Raw genomic sequence first — 14,812 nt, 5'->3', positions numbered from 1 at the left:
ACTAGTGTACCTTGGAGGAGGCTTCTTCCTCTTGTAAACTCTGTTAGTAAATCGAGGCATATTTGATAAGTTCCAGTTACGCAGTAGAAATACAACACAAATTGTGCAATAACCACCAAATGCTCAATGTAAATGACAGTATCCAAAGACTACAATATGCAGACAAAACAATTGCCTATCAAATCGTGTTGCCAACATAGTCTTTGGAAAGACAGGAAGTTTTGAAATGTTTTCAATGAACATGTATCCGTGGAAATTCAATGTCGCAACATGCCCTCTACAGAACATTATTGTAAATAATATCTTCAATACTTGGAGTTGAGCTACAGGTAAGCTTAATATGTCATTTTAAAGAGGAAAGTCTGTATCATTTTAATTCACAATAAACTGAAAACCCAAAATTTCATCATTTTTAGATTCCGAGTTTCCTTAAGGCCTTTGTCAGCAGTAGACACACATACACACACTCACGCAAACACAACTTGCAACACGTCTGCAGTCTCAGAGAGCTGAAACTACACCCCTCCTACCGTGGTATTCCGCCGTCCACCGAACCTACACAATATACTCGTCCATCCTTACACAACCCCTGCCCCCAATCCCTTACCTCATGGCTCATATCCCTGTAATAGACCTAGGCGCAAGACCTGTCCCATACATCCTCCTACCACCACTTACTCCAGTCTGGTCACTAACATCACCTATCCCTTCAAAGGCAGGGCTACCTGTGAAACCAGTCATCTGATTTACAAGCTAAGCTGCTACCACTGTGCTGCATTCTATGTAGGCATGACAACCAACAAGCTGTCGGTCTGCATAAAGGGGCACCAACAAACTGTGGCCAAAAAACAAGTGGACCACCCTAACATGATACCCCTCATCTCAGTGACTGCTTCACAGCCTGTGCCATATGGATCTTTCCCACCAACACCAGCTTTTCAGAATTGCGCAGGTGTGAACATTCCCTGCAATACAAACTATGTTCCCGTAACCCTCCTGGCCTCAACCTTGGTTAGTCAGTGTCCTCACCCATCCAGCCCTCTGCCTGTTCCCATTCCAGCACTACACAGCCATCATTTCACCACCACACCCAGTCTCTTAATTTATTTTTATTTATATTTCTCTCCTTTCCGCTACTTACCCCCTCCCCCCTCTGCACCTTCTTTCATGCCCTCAGTCTAAACTGCAACACTTCACTGTCCGCCACTCCCATCATACTATCCCTCCCCCTCCCTGCCCCAGCCTCCTTCTTACCCCCACCCAGTCGCCACTCCCATCATACACTGGTGCTGCCGCTCGCAGTGTAGTTTCAGCTCTCTGAGACTGCAGACGTGTGTGCAAGTTGTGTTTGCGTGAGCGTGTGTATGTGTGTCTACTGCTGACAAAGGCCTTATTGGCCGAAAGCTATGAGTATGTGAATCTCTTTATTGTGCCTATCGCGACTCAGCATCTTCGCTATATGGTGAGTAGCAACTTTCCTTCTCTGGTGTTGTTACATTCCATCCTGGATTTTCCGTTGTTTGAAAGAAAGAATAAATAAATACTTGGTTTATGCTGTGATGAAAACAGTTTAGTGTTGATTTTCTGTATCAACTATGTTCCTAATAAAAGTTTAAATTTAGCATAGAAGATATGCTTTATGGGAGTAAATGAGTTATATTGTTGTTATAATGATTACATGTATTTTACCCATAGCCTATCACATCCCCTGCTCTGTGTTTATGTTTCTTCTTTGAGTGTTGTATTTTGATTTACTTTCAGATGGAGTTTGAACTTCAGCAGATATCTAGGGATGAGGAGCGAGTATTAGAAGAAACAAGCCAAGAGCAGATGACTCTTGGAAAACTTCAGAAAGAAGAAGAAGATCATAATACTCGAGTAGATGCACGAAATAAGAATCTACAGAAATTGGCAGAAACATTTCAAATTAGAGGTATGAATATAATTGTTATTAATGTTACTTCATTCATTGTCATTAGTAAAAGCTACAATGATCATCATCTTATAGAGTGATCACTGTGATAATCAGTGTTTGAAAATGAAAGGTTGCTCTATTTTTTGTTTCATTCAGAACAACACAAAACACTCTTGGGTTCTATGAGTGACCTAAGTAAGAGACAAAATAATTAGAATTAATAATAAGATACTTCTTAGATATCTTTTAAATTTTCAGGGAAAAAAAGGCTTTCCTGATCTCCAAAAATTGTGAATTTATGTATTTTTGAACAGTGCCTCTCTCTGATGAGCATCCTTCTACCTTTGCAAACACCTACAGTATTGTTTCATTTTGTATTAGATTTTGGGACATATTTCCCTGGCTGTGATATACATTTCGACTGTGTTCATGCTCTGTCAAACTTCCTGCTTCTCAGTTCCCCAGTGCGGAACACATACTCACTATTGCTTTCTTTGAACTCAAGTTAATTTTTGTCCCAGACCTCAAAATCATTAATTATGTTCAGTCTTTGACTCTGATATTCTTTCTAACTTAATCCTACTAAATAAGATGACTATAACACTGACACAATACTAGTAGGTGATCAAGAGACTACGCTAATGACACAGAATTGGCAAATGCAGAAAGTGGAGTCTGGGAGGTGGACATTATTAAAACAACATTTGAGTTCACATGCATTAGAAGACAGTTGACTGGAATACTACCTTGAAATTCTGAAAGTAACAGAGGTAAAATATAGGGAGCAAAAGGCTATTTATACCATTTACAGGAACTAGACAGAAGTTATAAAGAGTCGAGGGGCATGAAAGTCAAGCGATGATTGAGAAAAGGGAGTGAGACAAGGTTGTAACCTATCCCAATGTCATTCAATCTGTATATTGAGCAAGTAGTTAAAGAAACCAAAGAAAATTCGAAGATGTAATTAAAAGTTCAGATAGAAGAAATAAAAGCTTTGAGGTTTGATGATGATATTGTAAATCTGTCAGAGACAGCAAAAGACTTGACTGAGCAGTTGAACAAATTAGACAGTGTCTTGAAAGGAGGATATAAGGTTAAATCACAACAAAAGAAAACCAAAGATAATTTACTATAGTCAACTTAAATCAGGTGATGCTGAGGAAATTAGATTAGGAAATGAGACACTTTAAAATTAGTAGATGAGTTTTGCTATGTGGGCAGCAAAAAACTGATGATGGCCGAAGTAGAGAGAATATAAAATGTAGATTGGCAATGGCAAGAAAAGCATTTCTGAAGAGGAGAAATTTGTTAACATTGAATACAGATTAAGTGTCGAAGTCTTTTTTGAAAGTATTTGCATAGCGAGAAGAGGAGGAAGTGTGCTGACTGCCCTGGTTGAGCGATCCAACTGCGAGATGTCAGTTGCTCTGCTTGTGATCCATGGAAGTTCATGTTACTATGGCAAAAGTGGCAGATAAACTTAAGTTTTGGATCAGATTGAACCTTTGTGAAATTATGTGGAATACTCAGGGTTTTATTAATTACGTTTGTTGTTCCAAAACTCTGCCACAGTTTTTTGTTGCAAATATCTAACTAACGCCCGCATTTGGCTTGTGTGTGTTGTCAATGAAAATTCACATTTATGTTCCCAGTTTCCACAGATAGGTAATGAAAGTTGTACAAGAATGTAAACTAACTGTAATTTGTCCAAGCCGAGGAAATCCATTACAGAGAAATGGTCATTGCAACTTAGAGACTTAACGATACTGAAATGATGTTGCTGTTGCAAGAGAACTGAGACCTCTTTTTTTTAGGTATTGAGATATTCCTAAGGTACTACCAGTGGCTACTCTTAGAGGTTGGAGACTTCTTTCAGAAGCAAAGCTGTTACTTTTATTGGTGAGAACACTTTTCCATTTCATTAACATTTTTGCACAAAGCATCATTACAAAAATAAAAGTGCGTCCATCATGTTGTTCACCTATCTTATGAATGATCCCATTAATTCACTGTCTTCAAATGATATTGCTATAATTTCCCTGAAGAATTTAATGCTGTTGGCCACTGAGTTTCTGCAGGCCTAATTTTACGTCCATTTGTTGAAATTATTTCTGGGGAAGTATTGAAAACCTTTTATCCAATTGAGTGCTGTAAGGAGTGATGTTTAAACCCATGACATGTCTTGCTTTGTTTACCTCTACCAATGGGTAGCCCCAGCCATGGTGAATTGCAGAACATATCAGAAGGCTTCGATTGGCCATAATTTTCCACAATGATCGGGAATGTTCCAGATAATTCTGTAATCCTCCTGTATGTTCCAGACTATTCCTGAACATACCAGAACATCCTGGATCATTGTGGAACATTCCGGTACATTATGGAATGTTCTGGAACACTCTTGAAATATTCTCAGATTTTCTGGAATGTTCTAGAAATTTATAGAGGGTGAAGCTTCCCAGCCTTTATGCCTTCAAAAGCACGCTCTTCAGGTGAAAATGGGAAACTTCCTCATGAGTAGGGGATAGAGGGCTACTAAGTCTCATAACTCCCTTGATTGTTCCAGGACACTAACTTTTATAATACATACTGATTAGCCCAGACAGGTTTCCCTTCCCCTCCCCCCCTCCCCCTCCCCCTCCCCCTCCCCCTCCCCCTCCCCTCCCCACCCATTCCCGAGTAGCAGGCCAAGCGTAGTGTAGTCCCATGTACTGATAAAGTCAACAAAAACCACACTGATATGTATTATGGCATAAAGTCAAGCACCGGCAAGCAATTGGGGAACGAGAGAGCAGAGAGGGCTGTGCAGAAGACATCAGCCAATTGCACACTGATCGACCCCTCTCCAGTACAACAACGCTACAGCAGCAGCCTCTATGCGAAAAGAATATAAGCGCCACACCCGACCGGCTATTGCTCAGTTCGGCAGAAGCTTCAAGACTAGTGACCAGGATAAAAGTGGCAACTGTATTATTTCACTTAAAACGTGGGAAAGACTGAACATGCCCTCACTAGCTGCATGGCAAAGACCTTGGAGTGGATGGTCAGCCACCGCCTTCTCTGGATCTTAGAATCCAGGCAACTTTGTTGTTGCTTTCAGTGTGGGTTCCTGAAGGCAGCTATACAGCAGGTGTTGTTGCTTTCAGTGTGGGTTCCTGAAGGCAGCTATACAGCAGGCTTTCCTGCACTGGCATCACTTTCTGAGTATATTTTCTGACATCAGAAGGCGTGTGATATTATTGCATGTACCTTATCCCCAAGCAGTGTCACAAATGGTGTTTTTGTGGTTGCCTTCCCATTTTTATTCGGTCCTTTCTCTTACCACGGTATTTCCAATACCGAGTTGGTATGTCCTGTCTGATCGCTTTGAGCAGGAGAACAGCGTCTGTCAGAGTAGTGTTTTAAGTGTAACTGTCTTTGCCATAGGTATTAATAGGATTGTACCAATAGTGAAAAGTCCTGTCCAGTGTTCTTTTTGGTGGATGACTTCAGTGTGCTTTGCTCTTCTTCTAGCCTTGCAATAACAACACGTCATTTGAAACTTAGTATTCGATGTCTAGATGTTTGGGTGCAGACGAGTGGTTTTAAGATTTCAACCAAGTAGTCTGTCTGTGTTCTTTGTAACCGTTTTCATTCCATTCTGAACTTCCTGAGTTGAGGATATGGGACACTGTTCTTAATTTGAAAGACACACAGAGGTTTCTGGGCCTCATATTTGACTGTAAACTTATATGGTTGCCACATCTTAAGTACCTGAAGAAACAGTCGCTTAAGGCTCTCAGTATTTTAAAGTGTCTTAGCCGACAGGGCTTCTCTGCTCCAATTTTACAGGCCATTTGTGCGGTATTGGGTCAGGTTTGGGTGCACAATGTATGGTTCAGCAAGACCTAATTGAAAGATGTTGGAAATGGTGCACCATGAAGGGATTCGGTTGGCCACTGGGGGTTTCAGAGCAAGCCTCACACCAAGCCTCTGTGCAGAGGCTGGTGAACCACCATTTGATGTCAGGTGACGGATACTTACGGCGCACCAGCTATATAAAACGCTGTCCCCCACTATACACACTTGCATACCATACTGTTGCTCGGGTTCCACTGGCATGGCTTTTCCATAACCAGCAACAAGCAACGAGGCCCTATGGGACTTGCGCACAGGATTGCTTTTTAGAGATGGATTTGGTTGGTCTTAACGTTTTATGTTGAGGTTGGAGCAGACTTCCACCAGAGACTTAGATTTGACTAATTTTAAGAAAGATAGTACACCAGATTTCACATTCCAGTCTCTGTTTTCTAACATTTTAGGTATGCATCACAGTTTCACAGTTGTTTGCACTGATGGCTCCAAACAAGTAGTGTTCCCTGGCCATGTCACTAGGATTTGCGTTCCTGATGGGTATACTGTTTTTGCAGTGGAGCTCAATGCAATCCTGAAGGCACTGGAGCAGATGCATCATATTCAGGGCAAACAGTTTCTCATCTGCTCCGATTCCCTTAGTGCCTTACAATTGTTACAGAACCTGTACCTGGCTGAGGAGTTGGTCCAGCTGATATATGACCAACTATACTCGCTCCAACAGCAGGGTAAGCAGACGTCATCCTGCTGGGTGCCAGGTCATGTAAGGATATTGGGCAATGAGGCTGCCAAGGAGGCCTGCAGAAGGTAGGATGTGGCGCAGTGTCCTATACCCTTGTAGACTGTCATTTCTGCACTCCACAAGAAGTGCATGCAATTGTGGGATGAGGAATGGCTGGCGGTGACAGCCAATAAGCTGCAGTTAGTGAAGTGGCTTTTCTCCTGCCAGTTGCTTAGGTGGGATGAAATGACCCTCACACATCTTAGAATTGGGCACTGCCCTCTCACAAGTAGATTTTTACTATGGCGAGATGATCCACGTTTTGTGATGCTTGTAGATGCACATTTCTATCTGCCATGTTTTAACACAGCAAATTTGGCACCATGATGCAAGGGCAGAAGCAAATATTGGAGGTTATCTGCCCTCTAGTTTAGCTGCTTTTTAGATGAATGTAACAAAGATTTTAAATTTTTGTGATGTGTCTGGACTCTGGCCTAAACTTCTAGGCTGGAGGTTTTAGTGTTTTGCAGAGTGGGTGGCTCCTCCTTTTTTTCTTGTGACCAGCCAGCCACATCGATCTGCTATATTGTTTGAGCTCCTAATACCACTTTCTTCCTATGTCATTAATGTATTACTACTGATGCAATACAGGGTACTCTCTGCCTTGCACCATATGGTAGCTTGAGGAATATGTAAGTGATGTAGATATTCACTCCACTGGCTAGAGATTATTCTTTCTGCTTGTTTTTGTAGAATAAATATATTTTTTTCTGTCATGCTCTATGAAATTACCCTATAAAACAAGAAAAGTGGACATATGCCAAATATGATATTATTTCTAGACATCAAGACCTTACGAGGTACTTCTCAATTCAAAATAGGTTCGTTCCAAATTGTTTGTTTATGGAAGGATTTATTTTCTGCCATAGTATAAGAAGTCTATTGTCCTTGTAGAAAACTAGTTTGATTGCGGCCTTTTATAGCATTGTTAGGTCAGGGCTCTAGTAATTTTGTTACACTACAGCCATGAGTTCTAGAAATAGAAGTGATGGAGTGAAAATACTATCCTTATAGCCACACTAGGCAGTGGTGGTGATTGCTTTGTATTTGGAAAGCAACTCTGCATCCAAATAAGTGTGAGTACCACAAATGTTGAGAGTATAGGGGAAGGAGCATGTAGGTTGGATATGATGCAATTGCAGTGCAAACACTATTATATGTTGGTGGATGTAACATTTACTGAAGATTGTTGAGGTATTAGTCATTTAGTTGTAGCTTGGGTGTGAAGAAAGTGCTTTGACATTTATGAAAGGAATAGATGAACTTTGCATATTAAAAAAATTCCTCACAGAGCAAAAGGACGTAGTGGTTAACACACTATGTTTTACGGAAATCTGGTCCCACCTTATTTACTGTCATCAATAGAAATGACTGTGTCCCAAAATTTTTGATGTCAGAATTAAGGCAAAATTCAATAACGCTGGACAAACATGACCCACTGCTACAGTAAACAGACATGCTATAGAACACCACCTTGGTGATTGTTACGTGGCTACTATAAAGGGGAGCTGATGAAAATAACCTTCCTTAAATTATGTAAGTTGCAGACACTTGGGTTCAAATGATAGCTTGTGTTGAAATGATAGCTTGTATTACCTGAAAAGGTTCACTCTTCAACTCGTAAACTTGTCGTGAGTACTAGAATCCAAACATATACATGTTGTCATTGAGTAGCTATAAAGTTCATGTAGTCCACACTACCCATAAATGTTCTACTAATGAGAGAAACTCTACTCAATCCGGGTTGGCTGAAGCTAGAAGACCTAATGCAGACATTACTGAATGCCTGTATTTGGTAAAGAACAGTTTGTCACATGGATTTCTGTGTGTAACTCATCAGAAAGAAATGTACAAGAGCCACCACTACAAACAAGTAATAGGCAAAGATGACATGAAACAGAAATTGTGAAAGTGTTAATAGTCTGAGAGTATGCTACATTTGATATTAAACAGAGAAGAACATTTACACATTAAATAATAGCATTTCATGCAGATAGTGATTAGTTATAATTAACTATGAGTTAGTTACTTTGTTAATAACAGGTTCAGAAAATCTAGGATTAGGTGACACATGAAATTGCTGGCAACACTGAAAACATGAACGCTAACATTCAGTAAATGGAAATGGACAATTATTGAGGAAATAATTTCAGAGAAAATAGTGAAGGCTAAGCTTCTTAACCAACTGAATGTTTGGAGTGACAAAACTGCATCAAATAAGGGATAATTCTTCCCAGAGTGAGCTTAGTACGGATAAAATGATTATGCAACATGCTTAATACTTGCTTCTACCTCTTGCTGCTGGTCCTCTTGAAGTAGCATTTTTACTATAGCCAGGACTACACTCTACTCCCAGCATGTCCCTTCTCTTTTTGCCCCAGGGGCCACACAAGTCTTTTGGGAGTATATGCGCGGTGAGCTTGTGGCCCTGGTCCATTGCAGTACTACTTATCTGTACTACAGTCTTACTCTGTGGCCATTGTCTTTTCTCAGTCAGATTCCTCATTGACAGCCTGGCTTGCCTATAGGACATCAGTTATGGTTCTTTCTACTTTCCACCTATCCTTCCCCAAAACATTATTTTACTATATTCACTTTTACTAATTCCATCCAGACTGAACCTACATCTGAAAGAGGGTGTAGTGTGAGGAAAGTTACCTAGTACCCAGCATGGTAGCCAGTCCATATTGGTGGATAGCCTCCTGATTGTGTGAGGAATGCACTGTTGATGCCCAGACAGTTACTTCATCTTGCATGCTGAGTAGTAGATGTTTTATCTTTTTGGGGACACTGGTATTCTAGGAACTGGCCATCAATCCAGTTGGGTCACTGCTGTGGCTGTGTGGTGTGCATAGGAGGAGCCCTTGTTTGAAGTAGGTGGCATCATGGCAAGTATCTCGCACAATCAGAAGGCCCAAATTACCAGCCATTGGCTGTGAGGCACTGGCAGTCTCTTCAGTTTCAATGCAGATTGTTATCATCTGCAATAACATTCCGCCTTGGCCATGCCTTGGAAGGAAGGCAAAATTAAGGAAACTGCAGAAACATGCTTCCTTCAGTTCCTGATGTGCGCCCACATGATCAAAAGTCCTTTCTGCATACTGTGCCTGTGTTCTGCATTCTGTATAGATAATCTCAAAAATGTATTTGGAGAAATCTCTTTCCTCAGTAAGCTATGAAGCTGTTCTGCCTTAATTAAAACAGCAAATCCTACCAAGGCCCAAGTTTACTGCCGTGTAAGAAACTTGCTGCCAGGCGCTCAGCTGGCCTGTTGTCGACGAATGATTCTCTCCCTCCTACGCAACCCAGGAATGTGGCCGCAGCTGGCGACGACTCGATGGAACAGGATCCGCCTCCCGCCAGTCGTAGCGTTGTTCCCTCAAAACCTGGCCCTCTGCGGCCGTCGAGGTGGCCAGCTCTTCACCCGTTTCGGTCTCCCTTTTTTCTGACTAGCGATGGCTTTGTTACATTGGAACATAAGAGGTATTCGATCTAAGCGGGAGGAATTACAACTGCTTTTCCGCCTGCACTGTCCGCTCGTCCTTGGTCTCCAGCACTCTACTGACCGTATTGCTTTTACCCACTATACCTCGGAGCGGTCTGACCTCACCTCTGTGGACGGTATTCCAGCTCATGGTGGGGTCATGTTGCTCGTTCGGGACAATGTCTGTTACCATCCCATCCCATCCCATTGACCACCACACTCCAAGCAATAGCTGTCCATATTACTCTTTCTGCCTTTACTTTTTCTGTTTGTACTGTCTACACTCCATCGTCATCCGCAGTTAGTCGGGCTGACATGATGCACCTGATTGTTCAGCTTCCTCCGCCGTTTTTATTGTTTGGCGACTTCAATGCTATCATCCCCTTTGAGGCTCTCCTGCATCTTGTCACAGAGGCTTCCTCTTGGCGGATGTCTTCAACTATATCAATCTTGTCTGCCTCAATACTGGCGCCCCGACTTTCCTCTCGGACTCTACTCATACCTACACCCACTTGGACCTCTCGATCTGTTCTACCACTCTTGCCCATCGGTTCAAGTGGTATGTCCTTTCTGACACATATTCGAGCTACCATTTCCCCTGTGTCGTTCATCTCCTGCACCACACCCCATCCCCACGTCCTTCGAGCTGGAACATACCGAAAGCTGACTGGGGACTTTACTCCTCCCAGGCGACCTTTCTGGACCACGATTTTCTCAGTTGTGACAGTCAGGTCTAATACCTCACGGCTGTTATCATCAATGCTGCCGAACGTTCCATTCCTCGTACTACCTCTTCCTCACGTCGCGTTTCCGTCCCCTGGTGGAATGAGGCTTGTAGAGACGCTATCCGTGCTCGACGACGTGCTTTACGCACCTTTCGCCGCCATCCTACGTTCGCAAATTGTATTGGATACAAATGACTCTGAGCGCAATGCCATAGAGTCATCAAAGACAGCAAAAAAGCTTGTTGGGCCTCTTTCACCAGCTCCTTTAACAGTTTTACTCCCTCTTCTGTTGTCTGGGGTGGCCTGTGCCGGCTGTTGGGCATTAAGGCCCACTCCTCAATACCTGGCCTGACTTCAGGTAATGAGGTACATGTGGACCCTGTTGTGTGTGTCTCCAACGCCTTCGGCCTCTTTTTCGCGGAGGTTTCAAGCTCAGCCCATTACCAACTTGCCTTCCTTCCCAGAAAAGAGGCAGAAGAGGCTCGGCGACCTTCCTTCCACTTGCTGAATCTGGAAGATTATAATGCCCCCTTTACCATGCGGAAACTCGAATGTGCACTTGCACTGTCCGGTCCTCTGCTCCGGGGCCAGATGCCATTCATGTTCAGATGCTGACACCCCTTTCTCCTGCAGGCAACAGCTTTCTTCTTCGTACCTACAATCGTATCTGGACCGAAGGTCAAGTCCCCAAGCGTTGGCGTGATGCCGTCGTTGTTCCTATACCCAAACCCGGGAAGGATAGACACCTTCCTTCTAGTTACCGCCCCATTTCTCTTACAAGCTGTGTCTGTAAGGTGATGGAGCGCTTGGTTAACCCTCGGTTAGTTTGGATTCTTGAATCTCGACGGCTACTTACCAATGTTCAATGCGGCTTTCGTCGCCGTCGCTCCGCTGTTGACCACCTTGTAACCTTGTCGACATTCATCATGACCAACTTTTTGCGAAAGCGCCAAACAGTAGCCATGTTCTTCGATTTGGAGAAGGCTTATGATACCTGTTGGATAGGAGGTATCCTCCGCACTATGCACAGGTGGGGTCTACGCGGTCGCCTGCTCCTTTTTATTGATTCCTTTTTAACAGATCGGAAGTTTAGGGTACGTGTGGGTTCCGTATTGTCTGACGTCTTCCTCCAGGAGAACGGAGTGCCTCAGAGCTCTGTCTTGAGCGTAGCCCTTTTTGCCATAGCGATCAATCCAATTATGGATTGCATTCCACCTAATGTCTCAGGCTCTCTTTTTGTCTATGACTTTGCGATCTCTACTGCAGTGCCCAGAGAACATGCCTCCTGGAGCGCTGCCTTCAGCGTTGTCTTGACAGCCTATACTCATGGAGTGTGGCTAATGGCTTCCGGTTCTCTGAAGAGAAGACGGTTTGCCTCAACTTTTGGCGATATAAAGCGTTCCTTCCACCATCCTTACATCTCGGTCCCGCTGTTCTCCCATTCGTGGAAACAACTAAGTTTCTAGGGCTCACACTGGACAGGATACTTTGTTGGTCTCCGCACATCTCTTATTTGGCTGCCCGTTGTACACGTTCCCTTAATGTCCTCAGAGTTCTTAGTGGTTCATCTTGGGGAGCAGATCGCACTGTCCTGCTTCGCTTGTATCCGTCCATAGTCCGATCAAAGCTGGGTTATGGGAGCCTCGTCTACTCGTCTGCTCGGCCATCCCTCTTACGCCGTCTCACCTCCATCCACCATCGGGGGTTATGTCTTGCAACCGGAGCATTCTACACTAGTCTCGTCGAGAGTCTTTATGCTGAAGCTGCCGAATTACCATAGACCTACCGGCGCGGCGTACTGCTTTGTCGGTATGCCTGCCGGCTGTTGTCAATGCCCGACCACTCCTCATATCAGTCCTTCTTCGCCGATTCTCTCGACCGTCAGTATGGGTTGTACCTGTCTGCCCTGCTGACCCCTGGAATCTGCTTTCGTTGCCTGCTTCGAAAATTGGATTTTGCCCTCCCTACCACCTTCAGAGAGGGTGAGAGCCCGACACCACCTTGGCTCCAGACTCCGGTTCATATTCATCTCGACCTCAGCTTGCTCCCAATGGAGGGTACTCCGGCTGCAGTGTATTGCTCACAGTTTGTCGAACTTCGTGCGCGACTTGCCAGTCACACCTTTATTTACACTGATGGGTCCAAAACTGACGATGGTGTCGGTTGTGCCTTTGTCATCGGGACTGTCACCTTTAAATACCGGATCCTCAACCAGTGTTCCAGCTTTACAGCCGAGCTATTTGCTCTCCATCAGGCCGTTCAGTATGCCCGCCGCCACCGCCATTCGTCGTATGTACTCTGCTCTGATTCACTCAGTGCTCTTCAGAGCCTTGAAGTTCCATATCCGGTCCATCCCTTGGTGCAACGGATCCAGCAGTCCCTCCATTCTTTTGCTGATGATGGCTCTCCTGTCAGCTTTCTGTGGGTTCCCGGCCTTGTAGGAGTGCCTGGGAATGAGGCTGCTGCCAAGGCTGTAGTCCTCCTGCCTCGGCCAGCCTCTCATTGTGCCCCGTCATCTGACATTAGTGGGGTTGTTTGTAATAGGCTTGTGTCATTGTGGTGGGATACTTGGTCATCACTTCAAGGAAACAAGCTCCGGGCCATAAAACTGTTTCCAACTGCTTGGACAACCTCCTCCCGACCATCTCGGTGAGAAGAGTTCCTTCTGACCAGGTTGCTGATTGGGCATTGCCGGTTTAGCCACCGCTACCTGCTCTCCAGTGACCCAGCCCTGCAGTGCCCTTGTGGTCAAGCATTGACAGTGTGCCATGTTTTATTGTCGTGTCCCCGTTTTAGTCAATCTCGTGTCATCCTGTCTCTGCCATCTACTTTACAGGATACTTTAGCTGATGACGCTCGAGCAGCTGCTCGTGTTCTTCGTTTTATTACTTTGACTGGCTTCTCCAAAGACATCTAACTCTTTCACTTATTTTATCTGCATCTTTGTAAGAACTTTCTGGTGCCCCCCCCCCCCCCCCCCACCCCCCTCTTGAGTTTTACTAGATTCTGTGTGCTCTTACAATTGTGACTGGGCGCTAATGACCTCAGTAGTTGAGTGCCCTTAAACCCCAAACAAAAAAAAAACAAAAAAAAAAAAAACTTCTCAACACCACTCCCATTCTTCCTGGAGCCCCACATCCCCCTACACTGTTAGACTAGGAACCTATGTCTGCCGATTTTTAATTTCCACCTGTGATTTGAAAGTTATTCAATGGAACTGCAATGTATTTTACTGTCACCATCCAGAACTGTACCAACTAATGTTCTTCTCTTCTGTTATGTGCGTTGCTTTAAAAAAAAAAAAAAAAAAAAAAAAAAAAAAAAAAAAAAAAAAAAAAAAAAAAAAAAAAAAACTGATGACAATTCTCCGGTACTTTGCAGTTACTGTGCATTCTGTTGAAACCGTGTTGCAGATATCTATACCACATTGCAAGTGATACCAGTGCAAGTGCGATCAACACCAGCAATCACCATTTCTGATGTCTATTTCCCCCTGAGCGGGGCACTTACATACCTCGAGATAGCTACTGTAATCCAATAACTCTCCCAACTCTTTCTCCTAATTGAGTGTTTCAGTGTTCACTGCACCCTGAGGAGGATTATCACATCATCTGGTAGGTGCCTTCTAATTCATCAACTTCTTTCTGATGAGGCAACCAATATAGCAGCCACGGCTGCAGTCTCTCTTCTTCAGCCTGCTATTCACATGATTCCCTTTGCCGATCTATGGAGTGTTTTATGTCGTCATGCTGCTCTTTTGTGGCACGCACATTGGTCGACACTTCCCAATAATAAATTGCAGGACGTGAAAGCTCTTCCTTGTGCTTGGACCTATTCCTCCCGAACTCGTCGTCGGGAGGAGGTAATTTTAACTAGACTCTGGATAGGGCACTGTCTTTTTAGCCATTGACATCTTTTAAATGGCGATCCTCCCCCACTCTGTCCCCACTGCTCTCAACTGTGGATGGTGAGACACCTTTTACTTGGGTGCCCCTATTTTACTCCGTTACGCGCCCGTCTACAGCTGTAGCCTGATATATCTTCCATTTTAGCAGATG

At 43.8% G+C, this 14,812-nt stretch overlaps 1 protein-coding gene across 1 annotated transcript in view; it reads left to right on the top strand.

The window, feature by feature from the left end:
* The window catches only part of LOC126283945 (DNA repair protein RAD50), a 238,345-nt gene that overhangs the window by 81,254 nt on the left and 142,279 nt on the right, over positions 1-14,812 (top strand). The window contains exon 7 of the mRNA XM_049982352.1: positions 1,762-1,933. Coding sequence (XP_049838309.1) covers positions 1,762-1,933 — 172 coding nt within the window. The remainder of the gene's footprint in view (positions 1-1,761; positions 1,934-14,812) is intronic.

Source organism: Schistocerca gregaria, chromosome 8, assembly GCF_023897955.1.
Source record: "Schistocerca gregaria isolate iqSchGreg1 chromosome 8, iqSchGreg1.2, whole genome shotgun sequence".
NCBI lineage: Eukaryota > Metazoa > Arthropoda > Insecta > Orthoptera > Acrididae > Schistocerca > Schistocerca gregaria.
The sequence above is the reverse complement of the archived record's forward strand: the minus strand, read 5'-3'. Positions and strand labels throughout refer to the sequence as shown.